The sequence below is a fragment of the Centropristis striata genome, chromosome 9 (assembly GCF_030273125.1).
Source record: "Centropristis striata isolate RG_2023a ecotype Rhode Island chromosome 9, C.striata_1.0, whole genome shotgun sequence".
NCBI classification, from domain to species: Eukaryota; Metazoa; Chordata; class Actinopteri; order Perciformes; family Serranidae; genus Centropristis; species Centropristis striata.
In genome coordinates this window covers 20,698,869-20,723,823 of record NC_081525.1, presented here as the reverse complement: position 1 = coordinate 20,723,823, position 24,955 = coordinate 20,698,869, and the positions used below count along the sequence as shown (strand labels likewise).

The 24,955-nt window shown below is 41.6% G+C and overlaps 2 protein-coding genes across 2 annotated transcripts; both read left to right on the top strand.

Moving 5' to 3' along the window:
• Positions 1-3,786: 3,786 nt before the first annotated feature.
• Positions 3,787-11,247, top strand: LOC131977159 (trace amine-associated receptor 1-like). The gene is made up of 3 exons (XM_059340363.1): positions 3,787-4,020; positions 4,449-5,256; positions 11,065-11,247. The coding sequence occupies exons 1-3, from the start codon at positions 3,851-3,853 to the stop codon at positions 11,245-11,247; spliced, it is 1,161 nt and encodes a 386-aa protein (XP_059196346.1). The 5' UTR covers positions 3,787-3,850.
• Positions 11,248-20,069: 8,822 nt separating this feature from the next.
• LOC131977158 (trace amine-associated receptor 13c-like) lies at positions 20,070-21,823 on the top strand. Its single transcript, XM_059340362.1, has 2 exons — positions 20,070-20,239; positions 20,702-21,823. The coding sequence occupies exons 1-2, from the start codon at positions 20,070-20,072 to the stop codon at positions 21,504-21,506; spliced, it is 975 nt and encodes a 324-aa protein (XP_059196345.1). The 3' UTR covers positions 21,507-21,823.
• Positions 21,824-24,955: the final 3,132 nt, after the last annotated feature.

Below are 24,955 nucleotides of genomic sequence, written 5' to 3'. Positions count from 1 at the left end.
CTACTCAACGCACTTCCTAAACCAAAGAAGGATGGTGGGTTTCGCCCCCTTCTGGATTAGAGAGGACTGAACCAGTTCCTCAAGGTTCTCCCCTTCCACATGCTATGTGTGGCGGATGTCCTCCAGTCTGTAGCACAGGGGGACTGCTTTGTGTCAGTAGACTTGAGAGACGCATATTTTCATGTCCCCATTACCATGCATCACAGCTGTTTCCTCTGCTTCGCTTTTCTGGGCAAAGTGTACCAGTTCAAGGTTCTTAAGTTTGGGCTGTCCCTGGCCCCATGTATATTCAAACAGTGTGTTGCAGCAGCCCTGTCACCGTTGCAGGCGAGTGGAATGAAGATCCTGCCATACTTGGACGACTACTTTGTTGTTTCCCCAACTCAGCAGCAGGCAGTCAGGGACACACAGGTTGTCTTCAGTTATATGAGCCGGCTTGGCCTCACAGTCAACTACATCAAGAGCAACCTTACTCCGCCAGGTTGTGTGTTACCTGGGGCTGATACTCAACTCTTACGCAATGCGAGCCTGCTTCTCCACAAAGCGTGTGGCTACCATTCTGCAGCTTCTGAGGATTTTCCGAAGGGGCACATTCCTGGAATACAGCCTCTTCCTTTGACTGAAAGGTATACTGACTTCAGCATCCATCGTAGTTCCACTAGAGTTGCTCTCCTTGCGTCCCCTTCAAATCTGGGCAAATGGTCGCCATTTGGACCCCAAGTTGCATTTGCACAAGCTGGTCAGGGTGTCTGGGCAGTGTCTTCTGGCCCTCAGACCCTGGAGAAAGAGGACATATCTGATCACGGGGATGCCCTTAAGGATGATAGCCTCCTGTTGCGAAGTTGTAGAAATCGATGCCTCCCTTACCGGCTGGGACACAGTGTGGCAGCACAAAACTGTCAGAGGCCAGTGGGATGCCCAGCAGAGACTGGAGCATACAAATGTTCTGGAACTCCTCGCAGTGTTCCGAGCACTCAGGCACTTTCTCTCATTGTTGAGAGACCAGCACAGTCTCATCTGAACAGACAACACCGCTACAGTTTACCAAATAAACCACCGGGGGGTAGGCAGTGTCTGCGTTTGTCGCAAAGGCTCCTGACATGGGCATTCCACCACTTTCTGAGCCTCAGGGCTGTCCATGTGTGTGGAACGATGCAGCAGACAACCTCTCTCGCTAGAGGCCGCCCCCAGGAGAGTGGAGACTCCACCCGGAGGTGGTAGCCATGATTTGGGACTAGGTATAGTAGGGCAGTGGTGGATCTCTTTGCTTCCGAAGAGACGACACACTGTTGCCTTTGGTTCTCCTTGATAGAGAGGACCAGCCCCCTATGTCAGGACGCTCTGGTCCATGCTTGGCCAGACAGCCTGGTTTATGCATTCCCTCCAATTCCCCTGTTACTGGCGAAGCTGGACAGAGTCCAACATGGTGGCCACAGCCTACTCCTGGTGGCCCCACATTGGCTGGGAAGGCCATGGTTTCCAGTGTTGCTCAGGCTCCTCAATGGAGTGCCATGGTGCCTTGCAAATAGTCCTGAGGTCCTTGTGTTGACTGCCATTCAAGCCACTGAATGAGTTGTACTTGAAGTGGCTGTTGGTGAAGACGGCATTTCTTCTTGCCATTGTGTCAGCAAAGTGTGTGAGGGAACTCCATGCCTTGTCAGTGAGCCAGACGTGTATGCACTTGCATGCAGATGGGTCAGGAGTTGTTCTATGGCCCAATCCATCCTTCTCCATCCTTCTCCATTCAACCAGGAGTATTGCTGCATCATGTCATGACGTCATTGCAGTGGCTTCCTCTTCAAGACATCTGTGCTGCTGCTACCTGGTCTTCATCATGCACATTTGCTTGAAGCTACAGTGTTGCTGTTCCTCATCCTGTTGCGACGACTGTCCTGTCGACAGCTTCCAACCATTAGCTGGTCAGTATCCTCGTGACCTTTTTGGTATAAGTCATCCAGTGCTTAAGCACCGCCTTGGGGCTCTGTAAGAATGAAATAGAAGAGTTACGTTTGAACCTATGGTTCTATGAATTCTGAATAACCACCAGAGTTCTCTGTCACTCGGGTTTCTCAGTTTTGCGAGAAGATCCAGTTTAAACAGATCCTCTGACACCCGAACTTAGATGTTCCTGGGTCATTCAGGGGTCACAGGTGACTTTGTTGGTATAACTACTCGTGTAAGATGTGCAAGACAGAAATATCCAGTGCTTAAGCACCGGCTCTGGCAGTCATCCAGAATTCATAGAACTGTAGTTACAGGTAACAGGAGTTGCACTTGCACAGCGTCACTCAATGCTGAAAGTGAGACGTGACCATGCCCGGTGTCTCCTCTCTTTCTCTCGTTTGCTTGGACGCGCTCCTGATTCACTGTTAAATTTTTACATGTTGCATTTTTCATGTTAATAAAAATATTTCTGTTAAATTTTGGGGTCTTTGTTTTTATCCTTGTGGTATCGAAAATGTAATCGAGTATCGAACATTTTCCTGAGTATCGGTATCGAGTTGAAAATTTTAGTATCGTGACAACCCTAACCAAACATCTGTGAGATTGTCTTGGCCGTTCGAGTGTACTGTGTACATGAGAAACAAGGCGTTTTTTCATGCATTCTCGCAGTTTTGGGCTGTATTAGTTTGTCCTCCTATTATTGACATGATGTGCATGCGCATGTATTCGATTGGTTTGAAACCTTTGTGTTTTTAGAGTGAATATTCAAACATAATTTTGGAGCATTTTGACAGCCCTAGTGTGGATGCTATCTATTGTCTTGATCCCAACGCCTTCCAGGTAGCAGAACTCCGACTAGCTGAAGGGTTTTCAATCATCAACATTTGCCACACTATAGATATGGATAGATGATTAGATGGATAGATGTTCGTCTTGGGCAATAAGATGTCTCGAAGATACAACTGTATATGTCTCCGCTTTACCAGAAATGCTCGTGCCAACTTCAAGCATAATAACAATGGCGGACTACATGTTGCTCTGGGCTTTGTGAGCCTACATTGGCATCAAACATGACTTGTACAACGCATTTGTTGTGCTCGTCTTGATTCTTATGGACGGGGATTGCATTCTTAACGCTGAACGTTAGTCTTTGTTGTAAGCTAACACCAGCCCGCCAGGCATAACTAGCTACTTACCACTGATAACCTGGTATTGATTACATTACAGTTAAACAAATAAAATGAAATGAGTTTAGTTGTTTTAGTTAGTCTTGTTGATCAAGATAATTCCGGCCCCAGCCCCTGAAGTGAGTAATTCGTGGTTCGAGACCAGCAAAGAGTTGGCGCCCCTCTGGGAACACCTTTCCTGCCTGCTTCTTTGGATGTCAAAACACAAAGATCTGCTTCAAGATTAGGCGCCGGCTCGGAACCGACCCTCAAACTTTCTTGGTCTAATAAGGGGTATATGTACACCTTAGATGTCAACATAGCAGTGTTTTTTCTGTCAAAAACAAATCGCCAAGGCATCAAAAGCTAGATAGGCATTGCCAGATGATTCAAACCATCATCGATGGTCAAGTAAATCGATCATCGGCCCAAGCCTAAATTAAAAGGAGGGAAAACAAGGTGGAATGAAGATCAATGCTCAGTGAATAGTGGTAGTTTGAAATATATGCATGGAGCACAAAATGGAGTGGGGGTGTGAATGATGTAACGGAAGAGTTGAAAAGCAGTTGTGGTAAAAGTTGATGGGAGGAAGTGTCTGGAGAGTAACAAGAGGAGGAGAGAGAGGGAGGGCAACAGGAATGATGAGGTTAAGGTTAAGAGATGAATATTCATCTCAAGAAAAAGTTAGTCAGAGGGCTCAGACAGCAGCAACTCTCAGTCTGTGATCACCATCTTTGATAATGGTGGAGACATTGGAATCAGTTGACCTCTGTATCCCTCCCCTGAACACCTCCTGTAGGTCGTTGTCTGTTACTCCCCAGACTATGCTAATCGAAACACTGCTGTACTGCATCTCTCTGCTCACTGTGCTGCTCAACTTATTGGTCATCATCTCCATCTCCCACTTCAGGCACAGACACTTTTCTTGAAATATCACAGCTAATATAATAGTGTGTATGACTTGTATTTATTGAAGAAGGCTTTGTTTTGCTTTTAGTCTAGCCTTCATACAAGGTTTTTGACTGTGTTTTTAAAAAGCTCAGACAGGCCAGAGATCTCAGCACAATGTAAATGAAACAGTCATTTTCAGTATGTTCTTCTGTATTTGTCTATATAGCATTAATTAGGATAAATATGAACTTAATAATACAACCAAGCCGCTGTAATAATTTGTTCAAATAATGTGGAGCAATTTTAAGGCTCTATTCTGCAGATTGGGAGTTTGGTTTTCATGTGAATAGTCAGTCAAGCAAAATGTCTGTCTGTATTTCCAGTAATTACTTTAATTTATTAACTTTTACACTGAATATGAGACTCTCATCTTAATTTCCTCTCCAGACAACTCCACACTCCCACCAATGTCATCCTCCTCTCCCTGGCTGTTTCTGACTTGATTGTGGGTCTTGGAGTGATGCCAGCTGCAATTCTCAGATGGCCGTACTGTTGGTTTATGGGTAAAATCATATGTGGTATTGGATACCTGATTGCCTTCATCATCACCTCTGCCTCTTTTGGGAACATGGTTCTCATATCAGTTTACCGTTATGTGGCTATTTGTGACCCTCTGCGCTATTCTCCCATGGTAACACTAAGCAGAGTTAAAGTTGGTGTGTCTCTGTGTTGGTGCTGCTCTGTTGTTTACAACGTCATAATACTGAAAGATTACTTTTCACAAATAGATTTATCTAATTCCTGCTATCAAGAGTGTGCTGTTATCATAAGCTATATTTCAGGGGCAGTAGACATGGTTCTGACTTTTTTCTGCCCTGTTACTGTGATCATAGTTCTCTATACGAGAGTGTTTGTGGTGGCTGTGTCACAGGCACGTGTCATGCGGTCTCAAATTTCAACTGTCAAATCAAATACTGTGACTGTCAAGAAATCTGAGATGAGGGCTGCTCGAACTCTTGGTGTTACCATTGTTGTGTTTGTACTTTGTCTCTGTCCATATTACATTCCCTCTATAACAGGACAGGACACGATAGTTGGTGGTTCATCAGCTCAAAATTGGTTGTATTATTGTAACTCCACTTTTAATCCTCTTATCTATGCTTTTTTCTACCCCTGGTTTAGAAAAGCAGTTAAAGTTATTGTCAGCCTTCAGATACTGCAGCCAGGTTCCTTTAAGGCTAAGATGAGAAGTCCTGTAGAGATGAGAAATATATTGTATAAATATATACATTGACTTATTTTTTATAAAGGTGAAAACATAAAGCATCCAAAGACCTAATTGGCTCAATACAAAACAGAAGAATATAATGTATTTTTTCTCAGTCTTATATTTCTTATGTTGGGGGATTAGTTGTTTATATTTGAGGTATTTTCTATTATTTTTATTGATTTATTTTTGCTTGATGTATACTTTTTGAGTGTTCTTAACCTTTTTGTATAGCAGACTCATTGCTATCCATTTTGGATCTGGATTTTTAACTTCAACTGCGACTACAACAAAGACCCTGTGTTCAATTTAAATCAAGAACAAAACATTTAGGTGCCACATTTTCACATACAGGAAGAATTACAGGCATGTTCTACAACAGCTTTATTGTAACCCAAACAAGGTCTGCTGTAGGCCATGGCTTTGAGAGGAATGAAAAGAATTCCAAATCATACATCTCACTGATCACTTTAATTATCTTAATGAAAATCAAACCACCTGGAATTAGAAATTTTGCATTTATATATTTTCGCTATTATTTTTATTATTATTATAGACACACATGTATATGCAATAATTCTCTACTCTATAACAACTTTATTGTAACCCAAACAAGGTCTGTTGGCCATAGCTTTGATTTCTCTTAAAAGGGAATTCCAAATCAAACATCTCACTGATCGCTTTAGTTCTCTGGATAAAAAACAAACCACATGGAATTAAAAATTTGGCATGTAACATGATTGCATTCATATATTATCATTGTTATTATTATTATTCATATTATATACACTGGTGTACGCAATGATTTGGAGTATTTGATTAATTAATTTGTTTTAAAAAGGGAAAAATAAGGCTTAACTACTTTCATCATTGATTATTCGGTTATTTTTTCATGCAAGAATGCCAAAAATGTGATACTTCTCAAATTTATAGATTTGCTGGTTGATCTGAAAATAAACTGAATCTCATTGGAATTTGGACTATCTTTCTTATCATTTTAAAGGCCAAATGATTAATCTGTTCTGCACAAACCTTGGGTCTCATGTTGGATGATTACCAACATTGCCTCAATTGTCCGAGCGTGTTGATTTTCTCTATACAACATCAGGAAGATTAGACCCTTTGCAAGCATGCAACACAATCCTTGGTACATGCCCTCGTGATATCACGTAATTGAGCAAAAAATTGGAAGATTAATCTGTAATGAAAATGATAATTAGTTGCAGACAGAGATAGACATCTACCAACAAAAACACACAGTTTTCAGTTATTAACACATGTTTATACATTGGGGTGTCAGTGTTCACTGTCAAAAATGTTTGGTCATGTTACTTTTTTAACTGCAACCACCAGCTCTACAGGTAGGAAAGTCGATCGGTCAGTTGGTTTGCGAAAGATCTTCAAAATCCTTTAGCGGTCAATTTAGTGCCCTCGGGTGCAAAAATTTGGCATGAAGTTCTAGTATGTGTTGGTGGTTTGTGTTTCTTCTTTCATACCAATTTCCTAAAAGGGGTGTGGTAATGTTTGTTGGGAATTTAGGAAGCCTCTTTCATGAATAAATGATGCCTTGCACGGGGCATTAAATATGTATAAAAAAAATAAAAGGGTGCTATCATAAATGCTATCCCTCCCGTATGGATATCAAATATGTAAGGATGAACCTGAACAACACTTGCGTGGATCTCACGGTACAAAAGTGTGGTTAGATGGCTATTAGAATTATTAATAATTACCATGAATATTTGATAATAATAATTATAATAAATTATATGATTTGATTTACTCTAAGTCACCTTGAAATGGGGCACCACTCTGTAAAACAGAGAAAAATATAGCCAATTCACCTAAATCAGTCTGATAAAGTTATTAAACTATATATTTATATTTAGTAGTGATTGAAGGAATTTGTAATCTTTTTCATAGAAGAGGTTGACATATTGTTCTCAGTGTACAAAATTAAATAGACAGCATGTGTATTTCAAAAAGGTATTTATTCTAAATGAACAAGTAAAGCAAACTAAAAATCACAATCTATTGAGTATAGAGAGCTCCAATGTCTAATCTAAGATTATCTACAGTGTAGGCTTACAAAAGAGAGAAAAAGTGTGTGTGTGTGTGTGTGTGTGTGTGTGTGTGTGTGTGTGTGTGTGTGTGGCTACATGTCCCAAGACAAAGAGTCGTAAATACCACAAGATCGTGGTTGCTGCACCTAAAGGTCGAAATGGGAAGGAAGGAAGGGGCCCCGGTTAACCTGTGCTGGACAAGGTACACTCATTTCTCATTGTCCGCTACATTGGAGTCTTTGAATCACACTTAGTCTGGCCCCTCCCCTTGGATCACTTACCCTTGGGAGGCCTTACCAGAAGCTATTGCCCCTGACAACACAGCTCCCAGGGTCACTGAGGCACACCTCCACTACGTTAAGGTGGCGATTTTTGGAGTGGACAGTGGATAGTGGTAGATTGAAATATGTATGGAGCACTAAACGGAGTGGGGGTGTGAATGGTGTAATGGAAGAGTTGATAAGGAGTTGTGGGAAAAAACAAGTTGATGGGAAGAAGTGTCTGGAGAGCAAAAAGAGGAGGAGAGAGAGGGAGGGCAACAGGAATGATGAGGTTAAGGTTAAGAGACAAATATTCATCTCAAGAAAAAGTTAGTCGGAGGGCTCAGACAGCAGCAGCTCTGCTGTACTGTATCTCTCTGCTCACTGTGCTGCTCAACTTATTGGTCATCATCTCCATCTCCCACTTCAGGCACAGACACTTTTCTTGAAATATCACAGTTAATATATTAGTGTGTATGACTTTTATTTATTGATGGAGGCTTTGTTTATCCTGTGCTATTCTATGCAATAAAGACAGACTTGAGCTTTTAGTTTACCCTTCATACAAGGTTTTTATATTTGTTTTTAAAAAGCTCAGACAGGACAGAGATCTCAACACAATGTAAATGAAACAGTCATTTTCAGTATGTTTTTCTGTATGTGTCTATATGGCATTTGTCATGATAAATATGAATGTAATAATACAATCAAGCCGCTGTAATATTTTGTTCAAATAATGTGGAGCTATTATTTGACTTTATTCTGCTGATTGGGAGTTTGGTTCTCATATTACTAGGTCTCTAGATGTATTCTGTCTGTATTCTCAATTATTGATTTAATTTCATCACTTTAACACTGACTCTCATCTTAATTTCCTCCCCAGACAACTCCACACTCCCACCAATGTCATCCTCCTCTCCCTGGCTGTGTCTGACTTGATTGTGGGTCTTGAAGTGATGCCAACTGCAATTCACAGTTTGAGGTCCTGTTGGTTTATTAGTAAAATCACATGTGTTTTTTTATACCTGATTGCCTTCATCATCACCTCTGCCTCTGTTGGGAACATGGTTCTCATATCAGTTGACCGTTATGTGGCTATTTGTGACCCTCTGCGCTATTCTCCCATGGTAACACTAAGCAGAGTTAAAGTTGGTGTGTCTCTGTGTTGGTTCTGCTCTGTTGTTTACAACGTCATAATACTGAAAGATTACTTTTCACAAATAGATTTGTCTAATTCCTGCTATCAAGAGTGTGTTGTTATCATAAGCTACATTTCAGGGGCAGTAGACTTGGTTCTGACTTTTTTCTGCCCTGTTACTGTGATCATAGTTCTCTATACGAGAGTGTTTGTGGTGGCTGTGTCACAGGCACATGTCATGCGGTCTCAAATTTCAACTGTCAAATCAAATACTGTGACTGTTAAGAAATCTGAGTTGAGGGCCGCTCGAACTCTTGGTATTACCATTGTTGTGTTTGTACTTTGTTTCTGTCCATATTACATTCATTCTTTAACAGGACAGGACACAATAGGTGGTCCTTCATCAGCTCAACTTTTTCTGTTTTATTGTAACTCCACTTTTAATCCTCTTATCTATGCCTTTTTCTACCCCTGGTTTAGAAAAGCGGTTAAAGTTATTGTCAGCCTTCAGATACTGCAGCCAGGTTCCTGTAAGGCCAAGGTCATGTAGAGATGAGAAATATATTGTATATATACACTGGATGCTTTTATGTTTTCACCTTTATAAAAATCAGTCAAAGACCTAATGGACTCAATACAAAACCCAAGATAATGATGCATTTTTGTTTCAGTCATATGTAATCTAACTTTCCGGCAATGGTTTTTATTGTTTTTGTCATGCCCCATCCCCCTGCTCCCTAGTCTGTGTGTTCAAGCCTGATTGCAGATGGGAGACTGCTGTGCTGGAGCCAGGGCCTCTCAGCTGCTGCTCATCTGGGGCCGGTATTTCAAAAGTGATCAGATAGGATTATCCTGGTCGGATAGGATTAAATCTAGATCTGATCTGAAAACTGGGTACTTCAAACAAGGATCCATATTATCCTGATCCTGAAGATCAGGATTCCGCTCCGGTAATCCAATCCTCCCTTGAATCCAGATAAAAGGCTGGATTTGGGTATTTCAAAACTTAAGGCAGATATCAGGATCAACTTGATACCAAAATTTCAGGATCATTTTGATCCCACCTCAGAGGTGGATTTCACTTAGATTGACAAAGTCTCAGCTCCACTTCTCCTAGATATTTTTACTCAAGATGTTCATTACACTTAATCAAGTGTCAGTGTTTTATTTTTGATAATTAAAGTAGCCTAATTGAAAGAAATTTAAAGCATAGTAAAATGTATAAACTATATAGCATGAAAGTAATGGAATTACAATTTCAAGCCGTTTCAACCACTTTATTCAGAATCCAATAACTTAAACCTTGAATGGATCAATATAATTAAAACGTTTCCAAGGATTCCCAGCACTCACAGGGACCCGGTCGTTATTAGTAGCTGAGAGGTCCATGGAAAGTCCATGGCTGAAAGAAAAGAATGAGAAGGTGTATGAGTATGTCTTTATGTACACAAAGCATGACATCATCACCAACATTACTGGAGCATTCTGACACTTCTGAATGAATCGTATAGTTCATACTCGTAACCTTATGTTTCCTAAGTACTGCAGCAGTCTGCTCTGTACACATGTGGCAGATTTTTTTTTAAGTCTGCTGTGTTGCCAATGATGTAACGCTAATAAACATTGAACACGTTGGTGTTAGTTTAAAGAGTTAAGGTATGATGTATGTCCGATTAGTTCCTTTATAAGTTAAGCCATAGACTAAAATTAACCAACCAAGCAGCTACCTCGCTAGCTGCTTAACACACAAGTCAATGAAGCGGAGTTAGCTACTGTTAGCATGGCCTCGTCTCAATTAGAGGTCGCTGCGGCCTGGTTTTAATTAGGTGACAATTCAAGAAGTTAGCTAGCGGGATATGTTGGTTGGCGTTCGTATGGTCTTAAAACCGCTACACATTAGACAACGGTAAACTTACACTTTTGACGTGAAAGTCGTGCTCCCTGCTCCTTTCGTCAGGTAGTCTGCCATGTTTCGATCCCAGAGGCTGAGACACGACGAGATTTGGAAATCCAGATCCGCCCACATCGATGTCACGGTGATCTACTCTGCCAATGTTTTGAAATACTCAGATAAAGTCAGCGGGATCACCTTGATCCATGACTGAGAAAAGGAGGATTTCGTTATCCGGATTATCCTGATCCAGATTACAAATTTTGAAATACCGGCCCCTGGTCATCAACCACACTACTTAAGATCCTGGGCCACAATCAGTCAGCGCTGGATTATACACTCTACTACCAGTTAGTCTCTAGCTCTCTACACATTATCTGCCTGCATTCTAGTTTTTGTCCTGCCTTTTTGAAACCTAACCCTTTTCCCTCTTCTGCACCCCAGCTACACCCTCCGTCTGGTCTCCAGCCTGATCACATTCTCTGCCAGCCTGCCAATCCTCCATCTGCCGACGCCAGTCTCCCTGACTTACCACTCTTTACAATAAAGACTTGTTACCTGACCTCTGCCTCTGACTCCTTCCCTGCTCCTGAGTCCGCCAACCCCGCCCTGACAGTTTTACTCTAATTTATGAGTTGGGGATATACATTTTTTACCGACTTTTTGTCCATAATTTGTACTGGGTTGTTTTCTGTATATTTGAGATATTTTCTATTATTTTCTATTCATGTACACTTTTTGAGTGTTTTAACCTTCATGTATAGTAGACTCTGTGCTATCCATTTTGTATCTGGATTTTTAACCTTCAATTCAGAATTGCTCAAGTTTTTGTGGAAAGTTTGGCAATGAGCCAAAGTTCAGATGATTAACTATTAATGGCATGTAAAAGGGATGTGGCAGTGGGCGTAGTCAATAACTAAAAGTCAAACAACTTTTAAACAGATACACGTTACATGGTCAAACTCACAAAGAGTGTTTTGTAAAGTATGGTGTGTTGCATTATTGTACTCAGCGGAGAGTCCCTTTTTGATTGGTATGTGTTAGCCCCAGCTCTATAGCACACTGTCGGTTGGTTGGTCCGTAAAAGCTTTCTGCACCTTTTTGCTGCCAGTTTTGGTCCAAGGAGGCTAAGAGTTGGCATGGATGTCAAGTGTTTGCAGACCTAACTGTTGTTCCTTGATAGCGTGATGATGTGTAAAGCCACCACCTGTGAAGTACGTCCACTTTAGTATTATTGGGGGTTCTATCTCTGTGGAACAGGACTTTTCTTGATCAAGCATAACACATCCAAACACATAAAAGTAAGACACTGAAATCAGTCATGAAAAGATTTTATTTATTCATTATCATTATTTACCCTAGAAGTAATCATATTCTTTTATAACAAGCAAGGGTTTATCCTTCTGTTTTTTGGTTGATACTCTGTATCGGCCAAAAGTATTTAACCCATAAATATATTAACCTTTGTTAGACTGAAGCAAAGCTGTTGAAGGCCCTGTGGTGCCGATTAGGCTCCTGTTCATGATAGTGAACTTGAGGCTGAAACCAGATGTAATCAAGTGAATGTTTTTCACAATTATCCTGTGATATTGAGAGAAAACGGTGTTTAATAGTAATAAATTATTTTGTTTTCCGTAAGATGTTAATGTCTTTGTTGTAAGCTAACACCAGCCCTCCAGGCTTAACTAGCTACCTAGCAAAGATTACCTGGTATTGATCACATTGCAGTTTCACAAATAAAATAACATTAGTTATGCATGTTTTAGGTAGTCTTGTTGATCAAGATAATTTCGGCCCCAGCCACTGAAGTAAGCAATTCGTGGTTGGAGACCAGCGAAGAGTTGACGCCAAGAGCTGGTTCTTTGGCTGTTGAAACAGGAAGATCTTGTTCGAGATTATGCACCTGCTCCAAACCGGCCCTCGAACCGTCTTGGTCAAATAAGGGCTATATGTACACCTTAGAATTCACCGTGGCAGTGTTTTTTTCTGGCAAAAAAAATCGCCAAAGCATCAACAGCTAGTGTCATGTAAAATTTTAGTGGACCAATCCTGGGCCAGATGAGGGCACTGGACCATGATTACAGCAACATATGGACCAATTCTTTTCCCTGAAAACTTACAAAGTGCAGGCGTAAAAAGTACTCAGGAGATGATCAGTTTGATGCAGTTCAGTTTATTCTCATAGAGAAGACAATAAACCTGAGTCTATTGTCCGGTCCAAAGCTGACTGGAGAATTCTCTGTTGCGCAGCCCTTTATATACCATACAGACTCCTCCTACACAATTCCTCATTGGTGGACTACTTCTTGCTCACTCTTCCAAAAAAGAACAACTTATACTCTCCGGAAATAATGGTGTCATTTCATCTTCCCCCTATTGGCCATTCAGTTGCCTGGCTATGATTTTTACTTGTGTCATAACACTCTCCTCTTGAACCCCCCACTGAACTCCCGAACTCTTCACAGAGCGACACCAAAATTTCTGCTGAGGCCTGCATGTGTTATTTCCCAAAAGGATTGTCACTCAGTTCTTCCTTGGCGAAGCATCAGAGAATCATTGCCCAGTTCTTACTCCAGCTTCCTTACACAATCGCTACCCCAGCCCTAGCCATAGTCCTTGTCTGATTTTTAATCGTGCGCTCTTCAAAACGCCATTGCTACCCATATACCTCTGGCTATAACTGTGTGATTTACTACATATTAGAGGCTTGGCCTATAGCCCCATCTCTAGCTTTATTTTATTTATTACATGTAGTTATTAAACACAGTAGAGCTTAGCGAACTTTGTGGTACAATCCCTTGAATAATCAGCACAGCTTCTTTCTTGAGTGGGAGAGGGTTAAAAACTTCATCAGGGTCATCAGGTGGGCACCTTCCATCATCAATGTTTCATTGATTTAAGCCCACAACACGGTCGGGGGGCTCAACGGCAACACCTGGCATCACTGGTGTGCCCCCCTCCATTTTTACCCCTCCGTGGTCCTTTTGAAGCCCATTTTGTGTCCTTCCTAGGCTCTGCAGCCTCTGAGAGTGACTTCACTGCTTGTTGGAAGGCCTGGCCTTTCACTCCCATCATCTTCAGTAGCCGGGTTGTAGTCTTGGACAACAAACCCTATGCACCCAACTTTGACAGGGAACACCTTGGTTCTCCAGCTGCATTTTTCAGCCTGGGCTGCTATTTCCACGTACTTTCAGGTTTTTCGTTTGTATGCCTCCTAAAGCAGTCTCAGGGAAGTTGACCACATGATGAGATTGGGGTAGCTGTTATTATCTCTGGTGGAAAGAGAAAGTGAGAGAAGTTCGGGGCATTGGTGGTGTTTCTTCTTTCTTCTAAGATGATCGCCAGCTGCCGAAGGACCTGGCTGTGCCTCCAGGTGTATCGGCCTTTGAGACGAAGATGTGCCTCAGCGTTGCAAGTGTTTGGCAGAGTGCACATGTGGGATCCTCTCCTATCCACTGGTGCAGGTTTTTGAGTGTTGGGAGAACATCGTAGGTGGCTCTGACGATGAAGCTAAGTCTGCTTCCTTGCATCTTGTATGAAAAGTGCTGGACAAATGAAGTCTGATTGATCTGCCAAAGATCCTTCCAGGTGAACTTGCGATGTTTCAGGTTTTCACAGCTGGTCCACTGTCCCTGTTTGGACTGTGAGCCTGCCTTTGTGCATGTTTCCAACTCCTCTTGGCGCAAAACCTCCTCAACTACCAATTTCCTTCTCTCTGTTGTTGAGCATTCAAACCCTGCTCTGCCCTGTTGGACATGTCCCATTATGTGTCCATGCCCTAGAGCAGATTTTGCCTGCTGTATAGCCTTTGATGGAGTCCATTTCCTCCCAGTTGCCAGTTTCGGGACAGCTGGTCGTATTGTTGGATCTTGCGACTCAGTCACAGTCATGTCCAGCCTCTCTTTTGTGCACTTGTATTCTTCATCGAGACTGGAAACAGGCAGTTCCAGGGCCTTCGATGGTTTCCTCCCTCAGTTGGTTACTCTGGGCTGGGTCATTGAGATTTTGGTTGTACCATTGCCCCAAGCTCTTGACTGGCTGCTCTGATACCATTGGAATAAGCTTTTAATCACACTCTCTCTGGATCACTGGAAGCCAACGCCGACACCACTCGTCAGCATTGTTTACGCCCACGACCAGCTGATGGCCCTGAGGCACAGCACGGCCGAAAAGAGACACACCATACCGGAGGAGCTTAAGAGGAGAAGGCGAGGCTGCAGAGCAGGGGTTAAACATAGGATGGGGAAGAGGAAGTTTAAGCCCTACATCCCTGCAGTCATCACTGGAAATGTGAGATCGTTGGCAAATAAAGTAGACAAACTGCACTCGCACACACAAAAGCACTCGCCGGGACACAGAGGGAGTACAGGGAGTCCAGTATAATATATTCTAAACTTTTGACTCATCAAAGTAGCCACCTTTGGCAGATATAACAGCTGAACACACTCGTGGCATTCTTTCTACAATGGAAATCAAATATTCTTCAGAAAGTTCTTCCCAACTCTGTTGCAGAAGTTCCCATTAATGTGTAGCACTTGTAGGTTGCTTTGCTTTCACTCTTCTGTCCAGTTCATCCCAAACCAGCTCAATGGGTTTTAAGGAGACTGTACTGGCCACTCCAAGTTTTCAAGCTTACCATCTTGTTCTTTTTTCTTAAGGTAGTTCTGGCATAGCTTGGACTTATGTTTTGGGTCATTATCTTGCTGTAGGATGAACCCCTGACCAACTAGGCGCATCCCAGAGGGTACTGCATGGCGCTGCAGAATGCTGTGGTAGCCGTTTTGGTTCAGGGTGCCTTTCACTCTGTACAAGTCACCGACCCTGGATCCAGTAAAACAGCCCCAGACCATCACACTTCCTCCTCCATGTTTGACAGTTGATGTCACACACTGAGGAACCATCCTTTCGCCTACTCGACGGTGTACAAAAAATCCTGCGTGATGAACCGAAGATTTCAAATTTTGATTCATCAGTCCATAACACCTTCTTCCAGTCTCAGTAGTCCATTGGTGGTGTTTCATGGCCCAGGCAAGCCTCTTTTTCTTATTCTGAAGTCTCAGCAATGGCTTTCTTGCGTCAACTCGACCCATCAAACCTGCAACGTGAAGTCTTCTCTTCACAGTTGAAACTGAGACTTGCTTACTGCGACCACTATTAAGCTGTGCTTGAAGCTGTTGTCCTGTGAGCCGCCTATCACGCAAGCTGTTGACTCTTGGAAACTTGTCTTCTGATGCTGTTGTGACTTTGGGTCTGCCAGACCACAGTTGAAACTGAGACTTGCTTACTGCGACCACTATTAAGCTGTGCTTGAAGCTGTTGTCCTGTGAGCCGCCTATCACGCAAGCTGTTGACTCTCGGAAACTTGTCTTCTGATGCTGTTGTGGCTTTGGGTCTGCCAGACCTCTGCCTGTCAGTTTGTGAGTGCCTTTTGATGGTAAAGGAAACTGCACTCACTGTACTATTTCTCCGTAGGAAAGACCTACATTTTTAAGTGTTATGATGGTCTGTCTCTCTTCTAAATTTTGCATTGAAATGAATGGGACGGCCGAAAGAAAATGAGCGAAAAAGAACAATAATTGGAGATTTTCAAACGTCCACTTCTCTGGCATAATTTAACCTAGAGACTTCATTTAAACTTTAAACAGTAGACACAAGTCTTGTGTATCGGTGTATTAATCCACGTTTCGATAGGTCATATCGTTTTTTATCAATCCCTGTTCAATGACCATGATCATTTCTGGAGAAATTCTGAGATTATAATGGGAGTGTATTGCACGGAATGTTCGTGTCACAGTGTGTGACATCATCGTCAGAGTGTAGAGGGAGAGAAAAAACTGTCAAAAAATAAATTTGAAAGCTACACTCCAGGCCACAAATTCCACTCTACAGAAATAATTTATACATAGAAACGTAGGAAAATTTGTCTTCTCACTCACAATCCTCTGGTAAAGCTGTCAGAGTTATAGTTTGGGCGTAGGACGCACAGATGCGCCACCAACACGCACCAACAGCCTCATTGGGTCCCATATTAAAAACGCAGGGAGATTTCGGAAAAGGGGAGATGTAGCAGCTTTTTTGATCGCTCCAACAAAGCTATTTTTTCATTTTTCTTAAAAAAAACAAACATATGTAGACGTTCAGGAAGAACTCAGGACGCTCAAAGTGAAGTCGGATCAATGATAGGTATTATGGTTTTGCCAAAAATGCTTTCTGTTCGAGGCCAGAAATTCCACTCTGGCTGCTGTCACTGTGCTAGAAGATTCCACAGCTGTTAATTCCATTGATTGCTCTGCTCTGATTGGTCGACCCCAACGCCTTTGATGCTTTGATGTGATTACAGTTACAGTTACAGATACACGCACGCACACACACACACACACACACACACACACACACACACACACACACACTGGTCATTTAATGTAATAACAGTTAAAGATACAGGCACGCACACACACACTGGTCATTTAATGTAATAACAGTTAAAGATACACGCACGCACACACACACTGGTCATTTAATGTAATAACAGTTAAAGATACACACACACACACACACACACATGCGGGCGTAAGCGCGCACACTCCTCCAGATACAAATGTTTCACACACACACATTTTGAGGTTAAAGGGCATAGGTTGCTGTATAAATAAATACTTGAAGAGGAATGCTTGTTGTAGGTGTGCTCCTTGTATATTATATAGTATCATAACATTACTAGTATTAATTGTTTGAAATCTCTGAAAAATCTCATCATAGTGTACACACACCGGCAGTAGCCCCCGTGGCCCTTTCAGAATTTCCCCAGAGGAAATTTTCTAGTTATTATTATTATTACTTTCTCCTTTTTTATGTAAAGCACTTTGTGTTGCATCTCTCTTTTTTGAAAAGTGCTATACAAATAAAGTTTGATTGATTAATTGATTGACCTCCCCAAGGAGCAGGGCAGTGGTGTGGGAGAAGTAGGCCAGAGCAGCTCGTACCCGAGAAGGGAGTTGTCGCAAGAAGAGCTGGGAAAAGGAAAACAGGCTTGTGCTCCCCAAGCAGATCCAACATCCTGTCCATAAGTTCAGAGGGTTTGCTGTCACCCAAGCCATGCAGAGAAAATGGCCAGCTAGCATCAAAAAGTTAAAATGTATGCATACTGCATACTTATGCTCTGCGGGGGGGATTTTTCAGGAGACTAACCATTCTCGGCACTGTTGAGCTGCCGAGGGCCGACACTACATAATAGTATTTGGTGGTGTCTGCGCTAATCTCCCCCAGTGTGAAGTTAATGGGTGAGCTGGCAGAACACAAAGCACACAATACTCAGTTCAGCAGGTTCTATTAGCACATTCGTATTCCATACACTGCACAATTCATAATACAAAAAAGTCCCATACATCGCTCGACTTGTGACTGTTGTGATTCTCAACATTGGCTCTACAGCAAGAGTCAATGCGGCCCTAACTTCCTGCGTTCATACATAATATAAGGTCAGAGGTCACTCATTTACACGTACCCCTCTCTCGTACGGTTATCAAAGTTAGGTTCACAGTTTGAGTTCTCGAATATCAAGTAGGTTGCTGCCTAATTCTTGTCCTACCATGACAGGAAGCACCAAATTTCCTTCACAATGTCCAGTGTCCACTACGCTATACAAATGAACTTGCCTTGCCACTAGACTTTTGAAAGAACCTTTGCCACTAAGTACCTGTGTATCTATCTAGGGCAGCAATAATTAGTTGCAGCCTTAGACGAACACGTGTTGATTTAAAAACAAAACAAAATTTTAAACACTTACATAGAGGGGTCGTTTACGTTTCACAGATTTCTTTTATTCCTTAATTGTGTTACTTAAGTGTTAAAAAAGATCCGTCAAAGAGTTCACAAAATGAAAGGTCACATAGTACATCATGTAGAAAATATACATGGCTTGAAAAAATATTGCATGATAAATTGTCACTTTATTTGTTTACACTACTTCTTTAGTTTAACAAGCATCTAGTTAATCTTATATGATAATCCATCTTGAAAATAAAACCATTTTGATAAATAGAATTTCAGCAATAGTTTGTTATGCTATGATACTAGCCACAACTCTGGAAATGTATACACTATTTCTAAGATTCATAAGCATTCAAATCTAAAGGTTCTCTTAAGGTTTGATCATGTTTTTTTCCTGTGACATTTAAGATATACCCCAAATAGAAGAAATTTGCTGTACCTTTGTAGTTGTAATTAGTTACTTTTTACAGTTTTCCTTCATAAGTTATTAGAGATTGAACTGTTAAAAACTGTTATTGATGCTATAGAGTGAAGAAAACAAAAATATTACTCTGGTTAATGGTATTTCTGCTGAGTCCAGTGTCTATTTAAGTGGATCTGTGGCATATGATTTGAAGTCTCCAGTGGCTTTTGTTGTTGGCTCGTAGTTATTTGGTTGATGTTCTGGCTGCCACCCTGATGGAGTAGGTGGTACCCGCCTTGAGTTGAGCCTCGAAGTAAAAATGACTCTCCATGACTTGCAGTTGCATAGAGACTACCCTCTTGTTCCTCGGGGAGAACTTCAACATAGCAGTGCTTAGCGATGGGCATGTGAGTATCCTCACACCCGTCCGGCACCTCTCACCCTGGGCAACTCTGGAAAAGAAGTCCAGCCCCTCTCCAGGAGTTTGGTTCCAGAACCCAAGCCATGCGTGGAGGTGAACCCAAGCCACCAGAAGCTCGCCAGCATGCTCCCCTCCCGGGTCTGGCGGCCCCGGTTTACCTGTGCTGGACGAGGTACACTGATTTCTCATTGTCCGCAACATTGAAGTCTTTGAATCAGACTTAGTCTGGCCCCTCCCCTTGGATCATTTACCCTTGGGAGGCCTTACCAGAAGCTATTGACCCCGACAGCACAGCGATTTTTGGAGAGGACAGTGGATAGTGGTAGATTGAAATATGTATGGAGCACTAAACGGAGTGGGTGAGTGAATGATGTAATGGAAGAATTGATAAAGAGTTGTGGGAAAAAAAGTAGTTGATGAGAGGAACTGTCTGGAGAGTAACAAGTGGAGGAGAGATATATATATTTTATATATGCACTAGATAGGAATTGCCAATTGATTCAAACCATCATCGCTGGTCAATGAATCATCAGCCCAAGACTACATTATAAGGAGGGAAAACAAGGTGGGATGAAGATCAATGCTTAGTGGATAGTGGAAGTTTGAAATATGTATGGAGCACAAAATGGAGTGGGGGAGTGAATGGTGTAATGGAAGAGTTGATAAGGAGTTGAACCTTTTCTTTTTTCTTTTCCCAAGTTGATGGGCAATAGTGTCTGGAGAGTAGCAAGAGGAGGAGAGAGTGAGGGGAATAGGAATGATGAGGTTAGATTTAAGAGATAAATATTCATCTCAAGAAAAAGTTAGTCAGAGGGCTCAGACAGCAGCAGCTCTCCATAATCACCATCTTTGATGATGGTGGAGACATTGGAAGCAGCTGACCTCTGTATCCCTCCTCTGAACACCTCCTGTGTGTCGATGTCTGTTACTCCCCAGACTATGCTAATCAAAACACTGCTGTGCTGCATCACTCTGCTCACGGTGCTGCTCAACTTATTGGTCATCATCTCCATCTCCCACTTCAGGCACAGACACTTTTCTTGAAATGTCACAGTTAATATATTAGCGTGTATGACTTTTATTTATTGATGGAGGCTTTGTTTATCCTGTGCTATTCTATGTAATAACATACATACTTCAGCTTTTAGTTTCCCCATCATACAAGGTTTTTATATTTGTTTTTAAAAAGCTCAGACAGGACAGAGATCTCAGCACAGTGTAAATGAAACAGTCATTTTCAGTATGTTTTTCTGTATGTGTCTATATAGCAGTCATGATAAATATGAACGTGATAATACAATCAAGCCGCTGTAATAATTTGTTCAAATAATGTGGAGCTATTATACAGCTTTATTCTGCTGATTGGGAGTTTGGTTCTCATATTACTAGGCCTCTAGATGTAGAATGTCTATATTTTGTCTGTATTCTCAATTATTGATTTAATTTAATCACTTTAACACTGACTCTCATCTTAATTTCCTCCACAGACAACTCCACACTCCCACCAATGTCATCCTCCTCTCCCTGGCTGTGTCTGACTTGATTATGGGTCTTGAAGTGATGCCAAATGCAATTCACAGTTGGAGGTCTTGTTGTTTTATTAGTAAAATCACATGTGTTTTTATATACCTGATAGGCTTCACCATCAACTCTGCCTCTGTTGGGAACATGGTTCTCATATCAGTGGACCGTTATGTGGCTATTTGTGACCCTCTGCGCTATTCTCCCATGGTAACACTAAGCAGAGTTAAAGTTGGTGTGTCTCTGTGTTGGTGCTCCTCTGTTGTTTACAACGTCATAATATTGAAAGATTACTTTTCACAAATAGATTTATCTAATTCCTGCTATCAAGAGTGTGCTGTTATCATAAGCTACACTTCAGGGGCAGTAGACTTGGTTCTGACTTTTTTTGGCCCTGTTACTGTGATCATAGTTCTCTATACGAGAGTGTTTGTGGTGGCTGTGTCACAGGCACGTGTCATGCGGTCTCAAATTTCAACTGTCAAATCAAATACTGTGACTGTTAAGAAATCTGAGTTGAGGGCCGCTCGAACTCTTGGTATTACCATTGTTGTGTTTGTACTTTGTCTCTGTCCATATTACATTCCCTCTATAACAGGACAGGAAACAATAGGTGGTGTTTCATCAGCTCAACTTTTTTTGTTTTATTGTAACTCCACTTTTAATCCTCTGATCTATGCCCTTTTCTACCCCTGGTTTAGAAAAGCAGTTAAAGTTATTGTCAGTCTTCAGATACTGCAGCCAGGTTCCTGTAAGGCCAAGGTCATGTAGAGATGAGAGATATATTGTAACGAAACAGAAACTAACAATGTATTTTTGTGTCAGTCATACATACTCTAACTTTTGGGAATTAGTTTTATTGTTTTACTCTAATTTATGAGCCAGGGATATTAATTATTTGCCAATTTCATGTCCATAATCAGTACTGGGGCTTTTTCTATATATTTGAGTATTTTCTGTTATTTTTTATTTTCCTTGTCCAGTTGAAGTATAATGTAAAATGTATCACTTTTTAGTGTTCTTAGCCTTTATATATAGTAGACTCTGTTCTATCCATTTTGTGTCTGGATTTAAATCTCAGCTATGAATACAACAAAGACCCAGTGTTCAATTTAAAGCAAGGGCAAAACATTCTGGTGCCACATTTTCACACACAGGAAGAATCACAGACATGTTCTATAATAGCTTTATTGTAACCCAAACACTTTCTGCTGTAGTCCATATCTTTGAATCATCTAAAAAAGGGAATTAAAAATCATACATCTGACTGATTTCTTTTCGTGCTCTGCATGAAAATGAAACCACATGGAATTAAAAATTTGACATGGAGACTTCCGGTGGCGCGCTACATGGCATGGCAGCATAGTAACTGAGCTCCGGGCACCAGCCTTAAATTCAGTCTTCTTTACTCATTAATACTACACACAAACAAACAAATTACACTTTGCTTCGACGATGGAAGGGGACAGAGTCAAGAAAGGAGGATATGAGCTACGTAGTAACTTGGAAAGAGAATTCGAGACGGAGGCCGAAGCTAGCGAAACTGCGAAACAAGGTCATGGCGGCCGCAGAGAGACTGAAACTTTGGACTCAATACGCACAGTGGTGAGTGAAGTTATGACTACGGGAATGGCAGCGCTCCGGGCCGAATTGAAAAAAGACCTCTCAGACTTCCGCACGTGGTTCAGAGAAGATATTAAAAAACAAATGGACGAATTTGTATCAGAAGTAAACCGGAAAATACAAGACGTGACGGGCCAAATTGACGGGGCAGAGAAACGCGTGAGTCAGATGGAGGAAAACATGCTCGACATGGAAAGATGGGACATCGGAGTCAAAGATACTCTCACCCAGCTGCTCACTAAACAGCGGGCGCTACAGGAAAAAGTGACCGATCTGGAGGGGCGCTCTAGGCATAATAATATCAGGATTTATGCTATCCCCGAGGACGCCGAGGGCACGTCAGCAGCAGTGATGCCGGTAACGCGTTAATTAGTAACGCGTTACTCTAATATGACCACTTTTTTCAGTAACAAGTAATCTAACGCGTTACTATTTCCAAACCAGTAATCAGATTAAAGTTACTTATCCAAGTCACTGTGTGCGTTACTATTTTTTGTCATTTTCCTTAGTAAAACGATATATTTGCTTTCTTCTTGCGACTCGGGGAGCGACGTCGATCGGCGGTTTTGCAATCTATTTTGCGGGTAAAAATGGGTTTGGGTGGGTGGATAAAATTGGGCTGTTTTCGGATCAGTTCTGCGGGTTTTTGAAGCCGAAACACGGGCACTTCAGATCCTTTTTCTGCGACCCTCTGTTCAGCAGGCAGCAGTCTCACTCACTCATTCACTCACACACACACTACAGCTCTGGCTGACGTGCCCCCTAAACTCACAACAGACACTCCCACTACCTTCAGGCTACGTTAAGTCAATCAGTAAGGATGACTATATGGCGCTTTATATCCAACACAATCATGATCTAGTCTGTCCTTAGCCTACAAAATAAAGTTTGAGAAATGTCTGCATGGAGCACAGCTGCTTACAGGTGTGCAGCTGACAGGTGTGCAGCTTACAGTGACAGTTTCCTCATCGCTACCTGAGCCACCATCCGATCCTCCTCTTTCAGTTTTTGCCCGTACGCGCCCGGTATCTCATCTCTTTCTCTCTTGCGATTCACACAGCACAGCTGGACAAAATGGTCTATAACTGCCGTTTATATGCAGCAGTCAATATGATCGCTATTGGCAGTCCGGGGTATAAATGCTCAGAGTTTGTTTCATTTTAATATATTATTATATATAAGTTGTAAGCTTCAGAAACCATCAAACACATATATTTAGGAAAAGTCGCCGACTGAGAGACATGTAGTTTTAATGTAAACAAAGTTATTTATAAAAGAAAAACCCAAACGGTCTGTGAGACTGTCTTGGCCGTTCTAGTTCACTGTGTACATGAGAAACAAGGCAAAACTAGTCAAGAAAGACTGTCTTTATTTTATTTTTTATTTAAAAAAGAGTATTTATTTTTAAGTGAAGTCAAGAAAGACTGTCTTTATTTTATTTTTTATTTAAAAAAAAGAGAGTATTTATTTTTAAGTAAAGTCAAGAAAGACTGTCTTTATTTTATTTTTTATTAAAAAAAAAAAGAGAGTATTTATTTTTAAGTAAAGTCAAGAAAGACTGTCTTTATTTTATTTTTTATTTAAAAAAGAGTATTTGTTTTTAAGTGAAGTCAAGAAAGACTGTCTTTATTTTATTTTTTATAAAAACATGTATTTTTTTCAGGAAATTGTTTTTAAGTTTGTACGTTACTGTTAAAAATACACTTCCAATAAAATGAGTATTGGCAATTGTATTGGTTGTCATTTTTATGTTGAGGCGGCGAGGGGTTGTTGTCGGCAGCTGCTGAATGTAACTAATAAAGTAACTTGTAATCTAACTTAGTTACTTTTAAAATCAAGTAATCAGTAAAGTAACTAAGTTACTTTTTAAAGGAGTAATCAGTAATCGGATTACTTTTTCAAGGTAACTGTGGCAACACTGGTCAGCAGTGACTTTTATTGAAAACCTCATCAGGACGGAGCTGGGGGACGAGCTCGGCCGTGGAGTGGGGATTGAGCGCGCACACCGCGCCTTGACACCGAAACCGCCACCGAGTGCCCCGCCACGCTCTATGGTGGTTCGTTTCCTTCAGTTTTCTGTTAAAGAAAAGATCCTTCACGCCACCTGGAAAAAAGAGCTCCGTGTCCAAAACAAACGGGTGTATTTCGATCATGATTATGCAACGGAGGTGCAGAACAAAAGGAAGGAATATATACCCATCAAGAAAATACTACGGGATAATGGCGTACGTTTCCAGACCCCACTAACAAGAATGCGTGCTTTTTTTTAAACGGGCCCTGTAACGTACAACAGCGCTGCACAAGCAGCAGAAGACCTGCGGAGGAGAGGATACACGGTGGGCGAGATCCCCCGCGGCAGGACCAAGAGCAAAGATATCTCGGAGGAGACGCTGGCTCGACTTCTACCCTGGGAGACAACGGAGGCCCGACCCGGCGGAGAAAAGCACCGGTCCCAGAAGTACGCTCGGGAGAAGTTGAAGTAGCACCGCAAAACGGAACCAGGAGCCACAGTAAGGGATGAGTGAGACATTTAATCATAATTTCCCCATTATTTTATTTTAATGATGTTTAGTTAAAACATAGGCTGATGCCCACGG

What these genes read in the sequence shown, in the direction of transcription:
- LOC131977158 (XM_059340362.1), top strand. Translation starts at nt 20,070, where the DNA reads ATGGTGGAGACATTGGAAGCAGCTGACCTCTGTATCCCTCCTCTGAAC. An exon ending in ATCTCCATCTCCCACTTCAG is followed by an intron (nt 20,240 to 20,701) that starts GCACAGACACTT and finishes TTTCCTCCACAG; the next exon opens with ACAACTCCACACTCCCACCA.
- LOC131977159 (XM_059340363.1), top strand. Translation starts at nt 3,851, where the DNA reads ATGGTGGAGACATTGGAATCAGTTGACCTCTGTATCCCTCCCCTGAAC. An exon ending in ATCTCCATCTCCCACTTCAG is followed by an intron (nt 4,021 to 4,448) that starts GCACAGACACTT and finishes TTTCCTCTCCAG; the next exon opens with ACAACTCCACACTCCCACCA. An exon ending in AGGCTAAGATGAGAAGTCCT is followed by an intron (nt 5,257 to 11,064) that starts GTAGAGATGAGA and finishes TCTGCACCCCAG; the next exon opens with CTACACCCTCCGTCTGGTCT.